The sequence below is a fragment of the Setaria viridis genome, chromosome 9, assembly GCF_005286985.2.
Source record: "Setaria viridis chromosome 9, Setaria_viridis_v4.0, whole genome shotgun sequence".
In the NCBI taxonomy this organism is placed as follows: domain Eukaryota; kingdom Viridiplantae; phylum Streptophyta; class Magnoliopsida; order Poales; family Poaceae; genus Setaria; species Setaria viridis.
Window position 1 is genome coordinate 42,316,577 of NC_048271.2, and position 12,661 is coordinate 42,329,237.

Genomic DNA, 12,661 nt, shown 5'->3' on the forward strand with positions numbered 1-12,661 from the left:
CTGAATTCGTTGGCCTGTACGCGACCGTTTATTTTCGTCATGTGCAACTGCACGCTGGTAGCTTGGACATGAGAGCATGCATGTGTATCCACTTCCAGGAGTACGAGGGAAAACAACCATATGAATCCAAGCATTAAATGAAAACACCAAATGAAAATTAACCATACACCATTCTACCTGCTTTGTGCAATCCATTTACGTCTCAAAATTACTTTACCCCAAAATCACTGAGCAGCAGGTCGCTCATGAATCAAACGGTTTAATTAATTTGTTCTACGGGAGCTGGGGATTATCTGTAAGTGTTCCTATACACACTATACCCTATAAACGACCTTACGTGTACGCAAACACATGGCCATGTATTATAAGCTGTAAAAATATCATTTGACAGCACTTTCACGCATTGCAGGATTATTGCTTCCCCAGGAAATATGAACATGCAATGGTTGTGTTGGGTCTTCATTATTTTCTGCTCTTTGAAGGTGCATATGTTAAGGAACACGAGATTTGAACATGTTTATTAGTCTTGTCAGTATTGGTTATGAAGAGCCAACTATGGAGTGCAGGACTCCTGGTATCGATTCAGCTCTCCCCATACGAAGTTTTCAACGTCTTCCCAGGAAGTCACAGCCCTTAGCTCCTTCCACAAGCTGAATATAGCTCCCAAGACATTGTCCTCGTGTAGTATACAGTAGCACCTGCAAACAAGCCAGGTGAGAAGAGCAGAATGGATACTGCAAACGTGGCATTGTCTGCCAAAGAGCAGCCAGCTTATTTGGCTCTTGTGGCACATCACACATAAGGAACAACGATGGGTGAGTATCTTTGCTAAAAATCCTATGTCTATGTGAGCAAGTTTTAAGATGCAAAGAAACTGGCGAAGAACTTATGATCATAATCCATTAACTTAGGATACAGCAGAGAGAAGGTTAAATAAAGTATGGATGGAGGAACCACTCTAATTCAAAGCAATACTTACATTGCGCGATATGATGCCCTGCGGAACTTTGAATTTTGCACTGTCTTGTATATATCAGCATTTGATTCCCCCCTCAGTAAAGGAAGCTGATAGCTCCGTAGGAATTCCCTGAGAAGGTCAGTATCACCCCGGAAAACATCCAAGTGTAACGGAATAATGTCACACAGAGGATCCCCTGCTAGCACAAGCATAATTAGCTCTCACGAGATAACCATAACCTTCACTTGAAATTTGAAAAAAAAAAGGACACCATTAGGGATCTTGTTCTATCTATTGGTAAGCTACTGATAACCATAATCTTAATTAACCCCTTCCTCCAAAAAATAGCATAACCTACCAGTATCCGCTCAGAACTTCAATTCGAATATTCAAATTTCACAAACAAACAGGCCACAATTCAGAAATTTGAACCAGTCAGGTTTTGTTTTTTTGCTCGACAAACAGTTATGTAAACTCCGGTGATTACATCATTAGTTTTATCAGTCAGTGATGCATGGCACAAATTATTATTTTAATGTAGACAAGAAAATGTAATCAATGTTAACATAATAAGGAACCAAGTTAATCGGCTGCTCACCAATGGACAGATCACTGAAATCAATTATGTGAATTGCATTCATTTTTTCCGGATCTGTTTCATAACTTCCTTTGCTGTTACCGGAAGGACTCGATTCTGTGATTCCCTCAATGAGAATGTTATCATCCATTATATCTGAATGTATCCAAGACGGGAGTGGGTACACCACGTCACCATCATCCTGTTAGCTTAATAAGAAAACATTAAGCCTAACATTTGACATGAGTCACATATAAAGAAAAGAAAACTGCAAAGTCACCTTAACAAACTTGATGAGGAAGTCCATATTGGGAGGTAGATATCCTTCAGCTTTCTCAATTAGAACTTGCGGGACAGAGTTTCCCCTAAGAGGACAAGTAAAAAAAAACGTTTCTTATCAAATTGAGTAGCAACAAAAACATTGCGGATGCATATCTGGCTAGACAAAGTCTATGCAAATTAGAGTGTAATTTATTGTGGTCGTAATTTTTGCTTATGTTTCTGTTAAAAACAACCTATTTGTGAATTGTGATAGCCCATGATTTAATGAAGACCTATCTAACATAACTCCAGGAATAACATTGGAAGTCCAAGCACAGTGGTCAGTGGGTACAGAATTTTGAGCTTCCATGAGCCCTCTTATACTTCGATTAAGTTTTTATTTCACTCTGGTAGTGACTTAAGATTGAAACATGACATGCTCTGCACAAACAAGAAACAGAGCAAGACACATAGTGTTTTGCCCCCTTCAAAGCTATAGTAGCTCTAAAAAAAAAGCTACGCTGAGTAAATATGCACATGATTCACACTCACCAGTTAGCTAGGTGCTTCTTTACATCCTGCTTTCTCCTATTTAGAGTAGAGACTAGTTGCTTCCATTCAGGTAGAACCATATCATCACCACAATCTTTCACATCATTGTTCCCAGATTTGGGTACATGCTCCATATGTGGAAGGGGTAATAGATGTATATTTCGCATTTGAACTCCCAAGGATGACGCAAGAGGAAGAATATCAGTCTTGGACAGCATATCACGGCTGAAAAGAGTAAATTCACATTGTCATGATTATCGCACAACCATATTTTTCTCTTGGGTGGAGAACAAAAACTTGTATGCTTAGTTACTTACATGTGAGCAAAAATATCTCCGTTGCACTTTCTCGTAACCATGTACGGCCAAATCGGTCTGTTTGAATCATCAGGTGAACTGCTCGTTCCAAAGCGTTGCTTGCTCCAAAGCCCAAGAGGAAAACAGCTGTTTGCATAAGAAACCTCCATTGGGTAGTGTTTGGCCAAAACATCTGGTATCCCTTTTCCATCCCATGGAATCGTCCGGTAGATATCATCCTTATACTCAAGAAAGCCACTAGCAATTATCTCAGGGATGTGATTGATCAAAGGTGAACCACTTTTTTGCAGGAGATCATAGAACTCAAGCTGTAGCAAGAAGATTATTTATCACTACAACAGAAATGGCATTTTCAACCACACTAAGTTGCAGAAAAAAAGCAATGCAATACCTCTGTGCCCAAACCATGGACAGAATAATCCAATCCTCCTTCTGCGTATATCTTAATCACATTGCCAGAGACAATGAAGACCTGAAAAGTTTGTACCATATGTTACATTGAAGCTTGAAAATGAAATTATCCATTTTAATGCAGTGTTGAAATTTCAATATAATAGTTCAGATAATTTCATGGTACATCAGGGAGCAATTATGCAACACCCAACAACATGCTGAAGTTTATGAACTTACTAAAGTGAAGCCACAGACAAATTAACAACTAAACTAGGTTGCATGACATCCAACATAGATCTGTTTCGACGTGCAATACATATGTGTGTAAATATTTAAAATCAACATGATACTACAAAATATTTCAGTGTCTCTTAGTACAGCTAAGCTGATCTTCGATAATAGTTTCATGATAGCAGTAACTTTTAAACACTAAACAAATAAGAGAGTACTTACTGGGTTGCTACCAGTGCCAACAGGAAGCTTCTCATCCTCTGTGGGTAGTGGTAAACTATGACATGCACAAATCTCCTCTAAACATGAATACCATTTGTCAACATTTATTGCAAGGCATGCACCCTGTAGGAACAAGCAGATCAGTTAGAACAAGGAAAGAACATCCTCAATAAACAGACAAAATCTTCTAAAAAAGTATTTTCATTATGTGCACAGGGGTGCATATGTAATCTAGTTCCGGTGGGGTGTGTGGTGCGTGTTCTGCACTCGGGTTGGACCCATTTGTTTTCTCCTTCTTAATGAAATTACACGCAGTTCTCCTGCGTCGTTCGAGAAAAAAATGTGCACAGAAAATTGAGTCCAGTAAAAAAATTATATCGACAAAGCAAAACACACCTTCCATATTAGTTCTCTCAGTTTAGGTTTAAGAACCCAAAGCCTGCGCAGCCATTCTCTTGCTTCTCTCTGCCCTAGTGAATTCGTTGGACTCCAGATAGAAGAATAGTGATCCCTTTCTTTCTCAAGGAATTGTGACAAGAAATCTATATCATATGAGAAATCTTGATTTTCCAAACTTTCCTGAACACCTGAGAACTCAAATGCAGAACAGTGATTTATGCTATTTGAGGTTCTTAGCGGTTCTGAACCTTTCAGCCTTTTTTCCTTACGGCTCATGTCAGGGTGGTTCCATCCACTCATTGGGACAGGTGCGTGATTTTCATTATCTTTAGCAGATTTTCCTGGGACAGCAAGTAAACCAGCACGGCAAACTCCTTTGTGCCTGTGACCAGGTGCCATATCCAGACATACATGCTGAAAATTAGACTGGTTTACAAAGTTCTGTGTCACTGCAACTGTTGTCTCAAGGTTCAAAACGCAATGCCACCATCCACTAGGAACAAAAATAGTCTCTCCCGGCAATTGTGTGCATTCCAGTGGCTTCTCATGTTCAGGAAGATGTGGATAGATATCAAGCCACCACTGCAAATGAACACATCGATTTTGAGTGTTATGGAAAGATACTTTTTAAAAAATTGAGAAAAGAAAGAGTATTAAGTACATTGCCTGCAATGATGTTGGAGTTTCAATGTCAACATCACCATCTTCATCATTTACATGTACCGTGACACCACCAGGAACTCTTCCTGGAGGGTACAATGCCCATCTATAAAAAATATGATTGATATTGTAAGTGGAAAATTAAACTCTAAACAGTTAGCATTCACAGCATGGGGACAATAAGAAAAAGTGGGAAAGGACAATAAGAAAAAGTGGGAAAGGTTGAGTCTTAACATACACATTGTTTTATCCAACATAGAAGTGTGATGATTGGTGAATATAGGTGTACAAAATAAGTTGTGAATTAATAACCAAAATAGAAATAAGCAGATCAAGGGGTGCCCTTTTTATGTCTGTGATTTTGAAACTGAATACAAGTGGTGATAGAGAAACCTTTTCATGACCTGTAAGCACTCATTCACTTACAGGTACCAAAAATCAGAAATAATGCAGGTATTACTATCAGGTAACATTTAATTTATACCTAATATTAAAGTGCGGTTGTTTCTTCCAACCGTCGTGGTTGTTTTGCAAAAAGAACCCTCAACTTTTTCGTAATCAACCCGCAATCCTTGGAATATGTCTTGACGATTTTGCAAAAAGGTCCTCAAACTTTACTGCAATTGTGGAGGTGGAGCCGCCCGCGCCGGCCGGCCTCGCCTGGGCTGCGCCGTCTGTTGCCGCTGTGGAGCTGGAGCCGGCCGGCCACCCATGCCGCTGGTGGCCGTCGCGCCGGCCGCCTCTGCCGTCGGGGCCAGGGCTGGGGTGGCCGCCGCGCCTGCCGTATCCGCCGCCGGGGTCGGGCTGCGGTCCTCAACGACTAAACGAGCACGGGAGCAGCTTGCGAGGGTGCAGGTCGACGCGCACACAATGCTCCAGCCAGCGCACGCGCCCAAGATCGCACCCTGAGGGCGCAAAGCTTCAGCCCGACGTAGCGCTGAAGAGGTCAATGGGGAGGCCCGACCCTGCTCCCCGGTGGAGAGAGCATCACAGGGAGGAGATGAGCAAGCTTTAGCTGCTGCCATGCTGGATGGATTGGAATTTGGCGTTGGGGAAATTAGGGAGCAGGTGTTGGTGTGTTCGATTCACTTGACCAAGAAGATAGCAGCGAGGCCTTTGCGTAAGAAAGGATATGTCCTCCAACTTCTGCTGCAGTTGGCTTTCTCGGTGGAGAGAAGAGGAGCAGAAGATAAGGAAGAGGACACTGGCCAGCAGCACAAAAAGCTAAGACGGTAAATAAATAGCGGAGGTTAGGGTTACTGTTAGTTTTGGTAAATAGCCTCGTAGATGTGCTTCATGTTTTGGCCCAAAACAATTTAAACCGTGAAGTAAATTTGACTATAAAAATTTGATACAAATGAATCAGTCTATTTTTAGGAAGAGAATTAAATAGTAATAAAACTAATTCAAAGAATCAAAACATAGTTTAGAGTCCAAGGATTTTTTCATTATATAAGAAAGGAACTGAAGGATTTTCGTAGAGCACTGGAACTTAACGTACAAATTGTGAATTGAGAATTTGAGGAGAGCTCTATATTGGATCTTTCTAAAAATTCAAGAAATATATATACGGATAAGTATGTGAATGGATATTTGGGCCTTAATATCCTGTTACGACTTAGCCAAGAGAAATTGACAATTAGCTCAACAAGCAATTTCTAGATTTCCACGCTAAGATGAAACATTCGAACTCAACTTGAGAGGAGCTCGGGCATAACGAGATCCAGAATTAGAGATGACACTAGAAATTGATGAGATAGGTGACTCTGGTTTATTTTTGCCTTCCCCTACATTAGCGTGAATTAGGTGCCAAAAAAAGATAGCCCATGTCCTCCGCAATGAAGCAACGCCACCCTTGAAGAAGCACCTGCAAAACTCCTTGATGCAACTCATGTGGGTGGCTGGCGAAAGTGGTGGTAGGGCCATGACAATTAACGATGGCAGTTGTGCTTAGCGGCGGCTCCACACTCATCAAAACAAGACAATATGCGACTAGCAACAGTTGGACTCTAGACTTTCTTTCCTCCCGTTGCAACGCACGGGCATATGGTTGTTTTGCAAAAAGTCCCCCAACTTTTTCGTAATCAACCCGCAATCCTTGGAATAGTTCTTGACGATTTTGCAAAAAAGACCCCAAACTTTACAGGTCCAGCCTTTCCTTCTGTTCTTTTGTCCCGCCCACACAGCGCGCTTGCCGACGGCGGCGCGGGACGCGCGCCACTGCTCCGTCGCTCGCATGGCCAACCTTCCCCGTGCTCACCACGCACTACTGCCACTTGCCCTAGCGGGCAGCTGCTCCCTCGGGCTGCATGCGCTACCCGCCACTTGGACCTAAGGGGTGAAGGAGAGAGGAGGAAGGGGAAAGGAAACAAGGAGCCAAGTGCCTCCTTGCAATCAACCAAGTAGAGCCATGTGCCAGCGAGGGCATTGCGCCGGGGGGAGGGGCAACGGCAGTCGGCAGGCAACGCAAACAGGGGCGGAGGCCGGAACCTCACACCCCCTCTCAACGACGTCCATCTCCATAAGATCTGAAACTAAAGCCTCCACATCTAACAATTGGGGGCTCGATTTTGCACTTGATTGGAACGATTTGGAGTGGATTATAGAAGGGAGGTGGATGGAAACAAGAAGAGGAGGACGCACTCCTGTTCATGGCGGCCAGAGGCGCTGTGGCCTAGCGCTCGAAGCGAGAATGAGGCTAGGCACGGGGACGACGAGCGCTTGCCTACACGACGGCGAGGACGGCAAGATGCGCAACGCCTGGGCGATGGTGAGGATGGGGCAAGATGCAGGTGGTGCTGATGGATGAAGAGGAAGCGACTGGCTGGATGACGATGAGTACGGGGGAAATCGAATGAATGGATAGAGTGGAGGTTAAGTGGTGAATTTTTTTATTTCCATGTGTAGGTCCCACATAATAAACATATGGCATCAAACCACCCACAAATATCTTCTACTACTATACTTGCAAAGAGAGGACTACTAGGGACAACCCACCAACATATTGTGAAGCGAAGCCAACATATTAGGAACAAGCGAATAATAACGTGAGAGCAAGTAAAGACCCTAGCAATGCACAGGCATTTCTGCTAGTAATATTAAAGTGCGGTTGTTTCTTCCAACCGTCGTGGTTGTTTTGCAAAAAAGTCCCTCAACTTTTTCGTAATCAACCCGCGATCCTTGAAATGTCTTGACGATTTTGCAAAAAGATCTCCAAACTTTACTGAATATGTCTTGGAATATGTCTTTACCTAATCTTAAAGAGAGGAATCAATCCTTCGTCTACGGTCTAGAGCGAGGTCATGCAGGCTGCGTCACGCGCACCGAAGTTCCTGACGATGTGTTGCGTGTTGCTCTGCAGACCCTGTTGAACCAGCTAGCGGGCCTCTCCATGTTGATGCCGGCGTCCGCACCCTCTGCGACTTGATCTGGGAGCAGCTCACCCTGGTTCTTGCCGATTCAAGAGAAGAGATGGAGTGGTGGAGCTGCTGCTTGAATCGATGGGATAGAAAGGAGAGAGTATATATATGGTTCCGGTACGGTGCTTGCTCGTGGCTGTTAGAATATATAGGGAGGGGGAGAGACCGATGGGAGCAGCTTGCTGCTGCTGCCGGTTAGAACAGGAATGGGTAGAGATCCATGGGAGCAGCTTTGCTGCTGTGCTTGCTATGCTGCCGGGAGAAGAAGATAACCAGGGACAAATTCATCTTCACGTCATCCTTACACACTGACATGACCATATGTTGAAAATGAAAAAAGTAATGTAACATTCTCTCGCCAGTGATAAAAAAAAAATATAGGAACCATTATAAAACTGGTATTTGAACAGATCATTAATAACTATGAAAAAAAGTTAAATATTCCGAATCCGTGATGGCAATTCATTCGCGTGCACAAGTTGTAGCCACAAGCCACTCAAAAAAGGTATTCCTTCGTGCACATTATTATAGGAAGTAGGATAAATTGTGTATTTTCTAGAATAATTTGAATTTGTCAAAAGCTCGAACCATTCTCCTTTCTATTCATCATTAGATATTGAACCGACCCGCTAAATTTATAAAGAGGGTTTATAGAAATATATGACATGTGTTTCGGCATGCTAATTCATTTCTTTATTCCGTCTATGACAACCTTATCATTCACATGACCCATTGCAAACGCACGGGCATATTTACTAGTATAGTTAAAACAAAAGGAGGCCCAAACCTTTTTCGGCCACAAAGAAGGGTATTCCATGCGCTTGTCAGTCCTGGATCAACATGCCAAGAAGCACCTGATCTCTCTGGTCCAATAATAAACCATCTGAATGCCGGTCGTTGGTCATAATCCAAAATATCAAAAAAATCTTCTTGGAATAAATGAGGGACACTGTAATCTTTCAGTAATGCTGGCACTGATTCTCCAAACTGCAATGATTTGTCAAATCAGGCTTTTCTACTGGCAACTTCTGCAGCAAATGAAATTAAGTTATGAATACAGAATACCTTATCATCAAATATGTACAGAGGATCTTCATCATGCTGGAGTTCCATGTAAGAAACATAATCCTTTAGTTTCATTGTTATCTTTTGAGGACTTCTTTGTGATATCCTGAATGGAACTTCACCAAAATCCTTTGTTAGTTGCTGCAATGTCCATTTCGTCCTTGCAGGCCATGTTTCAGCCAACTTAGTAAGCAAAACCTACAAATAATACACTTTCAGGGGGTGGGGGAATACAAGAATAAAATGTTGAAAATTCAAGGGTTATCAAATCTGAATTAAATCAAAAGTTTGACACAACTTACTGGGCCTTTCCCATCATATTGAGAGCGAAATTGGTCCAATACAAGGTCATCTTTCCTTTCCACATGTCCATCATCAAATGAAAAACTACTTAAACTAGTAACACATCTATACCATCTCCTGTATAGATACAAAGAACTGAACCCTGCAGAAGACGTAGGTGTAAATTTAGAGAACATGAGTAGAACCAACACGTACAAAATAGAAGAAGAAGCAGAAATAGAAAACAAAAGGTGCGTGTTAATTACCATCAAACTGACGAGGCTTCTGCCAGTTCTCGTCATTTTCTGAACATAGGCCAAGCCTGAAAATGAAGCAATCAGTCTCTAACCTTTCAAAGTGGTCACCATTGATTAATAAGGATGATATCTTAGACAACAAAAGTAACACAGTAGAATGGGCTTAACATAAATGAGAAACACATTACTAAATTTTAAATGACAGTTATACCTAGATAATGTTGTCTTCTTCCAAGAACCTTTGTACTCAAGAGGACCCCCAATTGAAAGACATTTGCTCATCCAGAGAGGTTCTTCATTACAAAGTATGTACATGGCACTGGCAAGTGATTAAAAATTAATACAATGTCAAATCATCCACGTATGTAACTGTAACTGTAACTGTAAGAAGGATATACTAGCAAACCAGATGTTTTTTCAGAAGCGAAGTTTTCAAGCTCATGCTTGCTAAGTAATATATAATATTAGGAGCTTATTTTATACTCACATATGAGAGCAAGGGAGGAATTTTGAACTCTTTAAATTTGGGCCTATTTCATTTATCCTCCATGGAACAAACCTCCACAATATTCATAATCTTGTGGCCAAGACTGCAGGGGAACAGTGAGGAGAACAACTCACCTAAACCCTGGAGACTAGGCTTAATTAAAAATATATCCTAGGAAGTAGTACACTTCTCTAAGAGAACGAGAAAAAACATTTCTAGTGAATCCTGACTTATTCTGTGTGCATCATTGGGAGGAAACGGTAAATTTCTATATTTCTTTGTGGGGGTGATGTTCTCTGAATTTATTTGCAAAACATGGCTAGTTTTGTGACGAATTGAAGTATAATGATAATTATTTTATTGCATAGCTGCTACCAACATGCTCCAGCAGTACCTTGCTATAAACTGGTTTTTTGAAGGCTATAAACTGTGTCCTTTTCATGCACAGCTAACTGTGACCAAATAATTCCAGGCTCGAGCATTTTTCATTCACAACACGTTCAAGTAAATCAATTCAGTACAACACATTGCATATGAAAAATGACACACTGCACTGAAACTCCAGGTTTCTTAGCACAAGCACTGTAGCAAATCTGGTTTCAGAAGAACTCTGTGGCACAGCATGCGTCAGTAGGCTGCTCTAATCTAGCTGTAGCTACTGAAGGGCACCGATCACTGGAACCTACTGTTTTATTCAGCGCATTCTGCGGTCGATACTGTTGTCTTACCAAGTTACAATCCCCAGTCTGCTTTCAACACAGCAAAATTCTGCCAACCGTCTGACATGTAATCGAGAGCAGGGAAGTCACGCCCCACGATTCGGACACCATAACCCGCGATTCCTAGCTACCATGGGGAGCTAATCGCGAGAGGTACCCACAACGAAGAAGGAGAGGGGGACAGCTGCGGGCGGGCGGGCGTGCGAGTACCTGCTGACGCACGCGAGGCGCCCGATGTCGGCGGGCGGGAGGAGGTCGACGACGGCGCAGAGCACCTCGTCGGGGAGCACGGCGAGGGCGCCCAGCGCCGGCTCCCTCCGGCCGCCGCTCGCCGCTTCCATCGCCCCCCGGGCCTGGTCGGTGGGTCGGGTTGGGTAGAGGCGGGGCGGGGGCGGGGGCGGGGGCGGGATCGGAGCTCCTAAGATCGGTGGGAATTGCGCGTCGGGGGCAAGCAAAGCGAAAATGCCAAAACAGGAGACGCGGTGGACCACGCGTCCACGCGGTGGTTACTTATAGCGGGGGAACCCGATTCGGGCCCTGGACGCTTCCGGCGCTGCGTTGGCGCCGTGGGATGTCGTCGGAAATACGTAATCCTTGCTGCAGCCGCGTAATCCCTCCGGATACACAAATCGTGCTGCTATTTTTGAGTTCTCGCTGTGAAGCAAGGTCCGAAAACACGCGTGATCTCCGATGGAGGAAACTGTGAACGAGAGATACTGGTACTGAAATGGCATTTCGATTTGACTCCCTTTTATTGGTCAAAGTGATAGTGTTGGATTAGGACAAAAACCTCCCTCCGTTCTCTTTAAGGTTATTTTCAAATATGAAAATTTCACTTTTGATGACCTTATTTCAATCTAATTGTCCATCCGTTTAATGACTGTCTCGGGCTTGATGCATGGATTTTCATTCTTCCACGCGGGATTGGCTATATGGGCATCAAGAAGTCTGAATCTTAATGAATTGCTTGTTTACGAGGACTAGCTAATGACATTTAAATGGATGATAGGTAGGATTATTTTTCCTTCATCATTGTGCCAAAGTGAAATAGAACTATCTAAAGAGAATGGATGGAGTACATGGAAAGGAGAGAAAATGCTAGTGGCGAAAGCATCATCTTCCCAAGTACATTAAGATTATTATAAGATATGACATGAACCACCACTATGAGTCGCCATGAGTAAAGCTGCCCTTATTGTCTGGTATTTGATTGCCTCTGTGACTCTGTTATATGCTAGCTGTTTCAATTGACTTTATGTTGCACATCACCAAAGTGAATGCCAGAACAAAACCTAGCACTGCCGTACATGTGTCTCAACAGATATATACTTGGTGGTCGAATCGCATTCTCCTTTTTCTGGTTAGTGTGGAATCTTGGATTTGCATGCGATGTTTATTCCCTTCACTTTTTTTTGGTAGTGGATGAAAATGTCTTAAGAGCGAATTTAGTAAGGTATGTGGATGTATTAGCATTATATGATCGCACGATGTTTTGCTGTCGGTACAACAAAATGAATTCTCTGGTGCCTTCTGCGGTTACGTATGCTACACCTCTAGAACATGGCATCAATTTTTGTTCCGGACGTGCCTATCTGGCATGTCAAGAATCTAAGGAGTAACAATGTCTTCGCTTAAGTCCTTAAAATTCTCAGCTTCAGCTCCCATTCTTGGTGGGTATTTCAAGCAAAAGGTTCATGTGAAGAATAATACAAACAACGGGTAACAATAAACAATGTCACAGGACTGAACAACCTGAGGAGTCACAAGAAGGAACAAGCCACAGGTATGCCTGAAGCTCTGAAGAATCTGAATGAAGCAGCAGTGGAGTGGACAGTGGAGTCTGAAACTCTGAAGCAGCTGAA

At 42.8% G+C, this 12,661-nt stretch overlaps 1 protein-coding gene across 2 annotated transcripts; it reads right to left on the reverse strand.

The window, feature by feature from the left end:
• Window positions 1-121: 121 nt before the first annotated feature.
• LOC117838296 (lysine-specific demethylase JMJ21) lies at window positions 122-11,219 on the reverse strand. Of its 2 annotated transcripts, XM_034718264.2 has the most exons (16): window positions 11,010-11,212; window positions 9,805-9,912; window positions 9,603-9,658; window positions 9,357-9,499; window positions 9,055-9,252; window positions 8,777-8,976; window positions 4,577-4,676; window positions 3,908-4,492; window positions 3,512-3,634; window positions 3,057-3,137; window positions 2,666-2,973; window positions 2,349-2,573; window positions 1,816-1,900; window positions 1,557-1,737; window positions 980-1,154; window positions 122-698 (listed from the first exon to the last, which is right to left on the reverse strand). In XM_034718264.2, exons 1-16 carry the CDS (start codon window positions 11,138-11,140, stop codon window positions 554-556), a joined length of 2,844 nt encoding a protein of 947 aa, XP_034574155.1. In that variant the 5' UTR covers window positions 11,141-11,212; the 3' UTR covers window positions 122-553. The 2 variants fall into 2 exon arrangements, 1 of the variants encoding a protein (XP_034574155.1); XR_011897233.1 differs by lacking the exon at window positions 1,557-1,737 and having other exon boundaries at window positions 556-698; window positions 11,010-11,219.
• Window positions 11,220-12,661: the final 1,442 nt, after the last annotated feature.

Bases quoted from the DNA above. Each gene is read 5' to 3' on its own strand.
- LOC117838296 (XM_034718264.2), bottom strand. From the start codon at position 11,140: ATGGAAGCGGCGAGCGGCGGCCGGAGGGAGCCGGCGCTGGGCGCCCTC. The intron at 3,635-3,907 runs GTGTGTTTTGCT...TTGTTCCTACAG, and splicing joins TGAGAGAACTAATATGGAAG to GGTGCATGCCTTGCAATAAA. The intron at 1,738-1,815 runs GTGACTTTGCAG...TTAAGCTAACAG, and splicing joins TCCTCATCAAGTTTGTTAAG to GATGATGGTGACGTGGTGTA.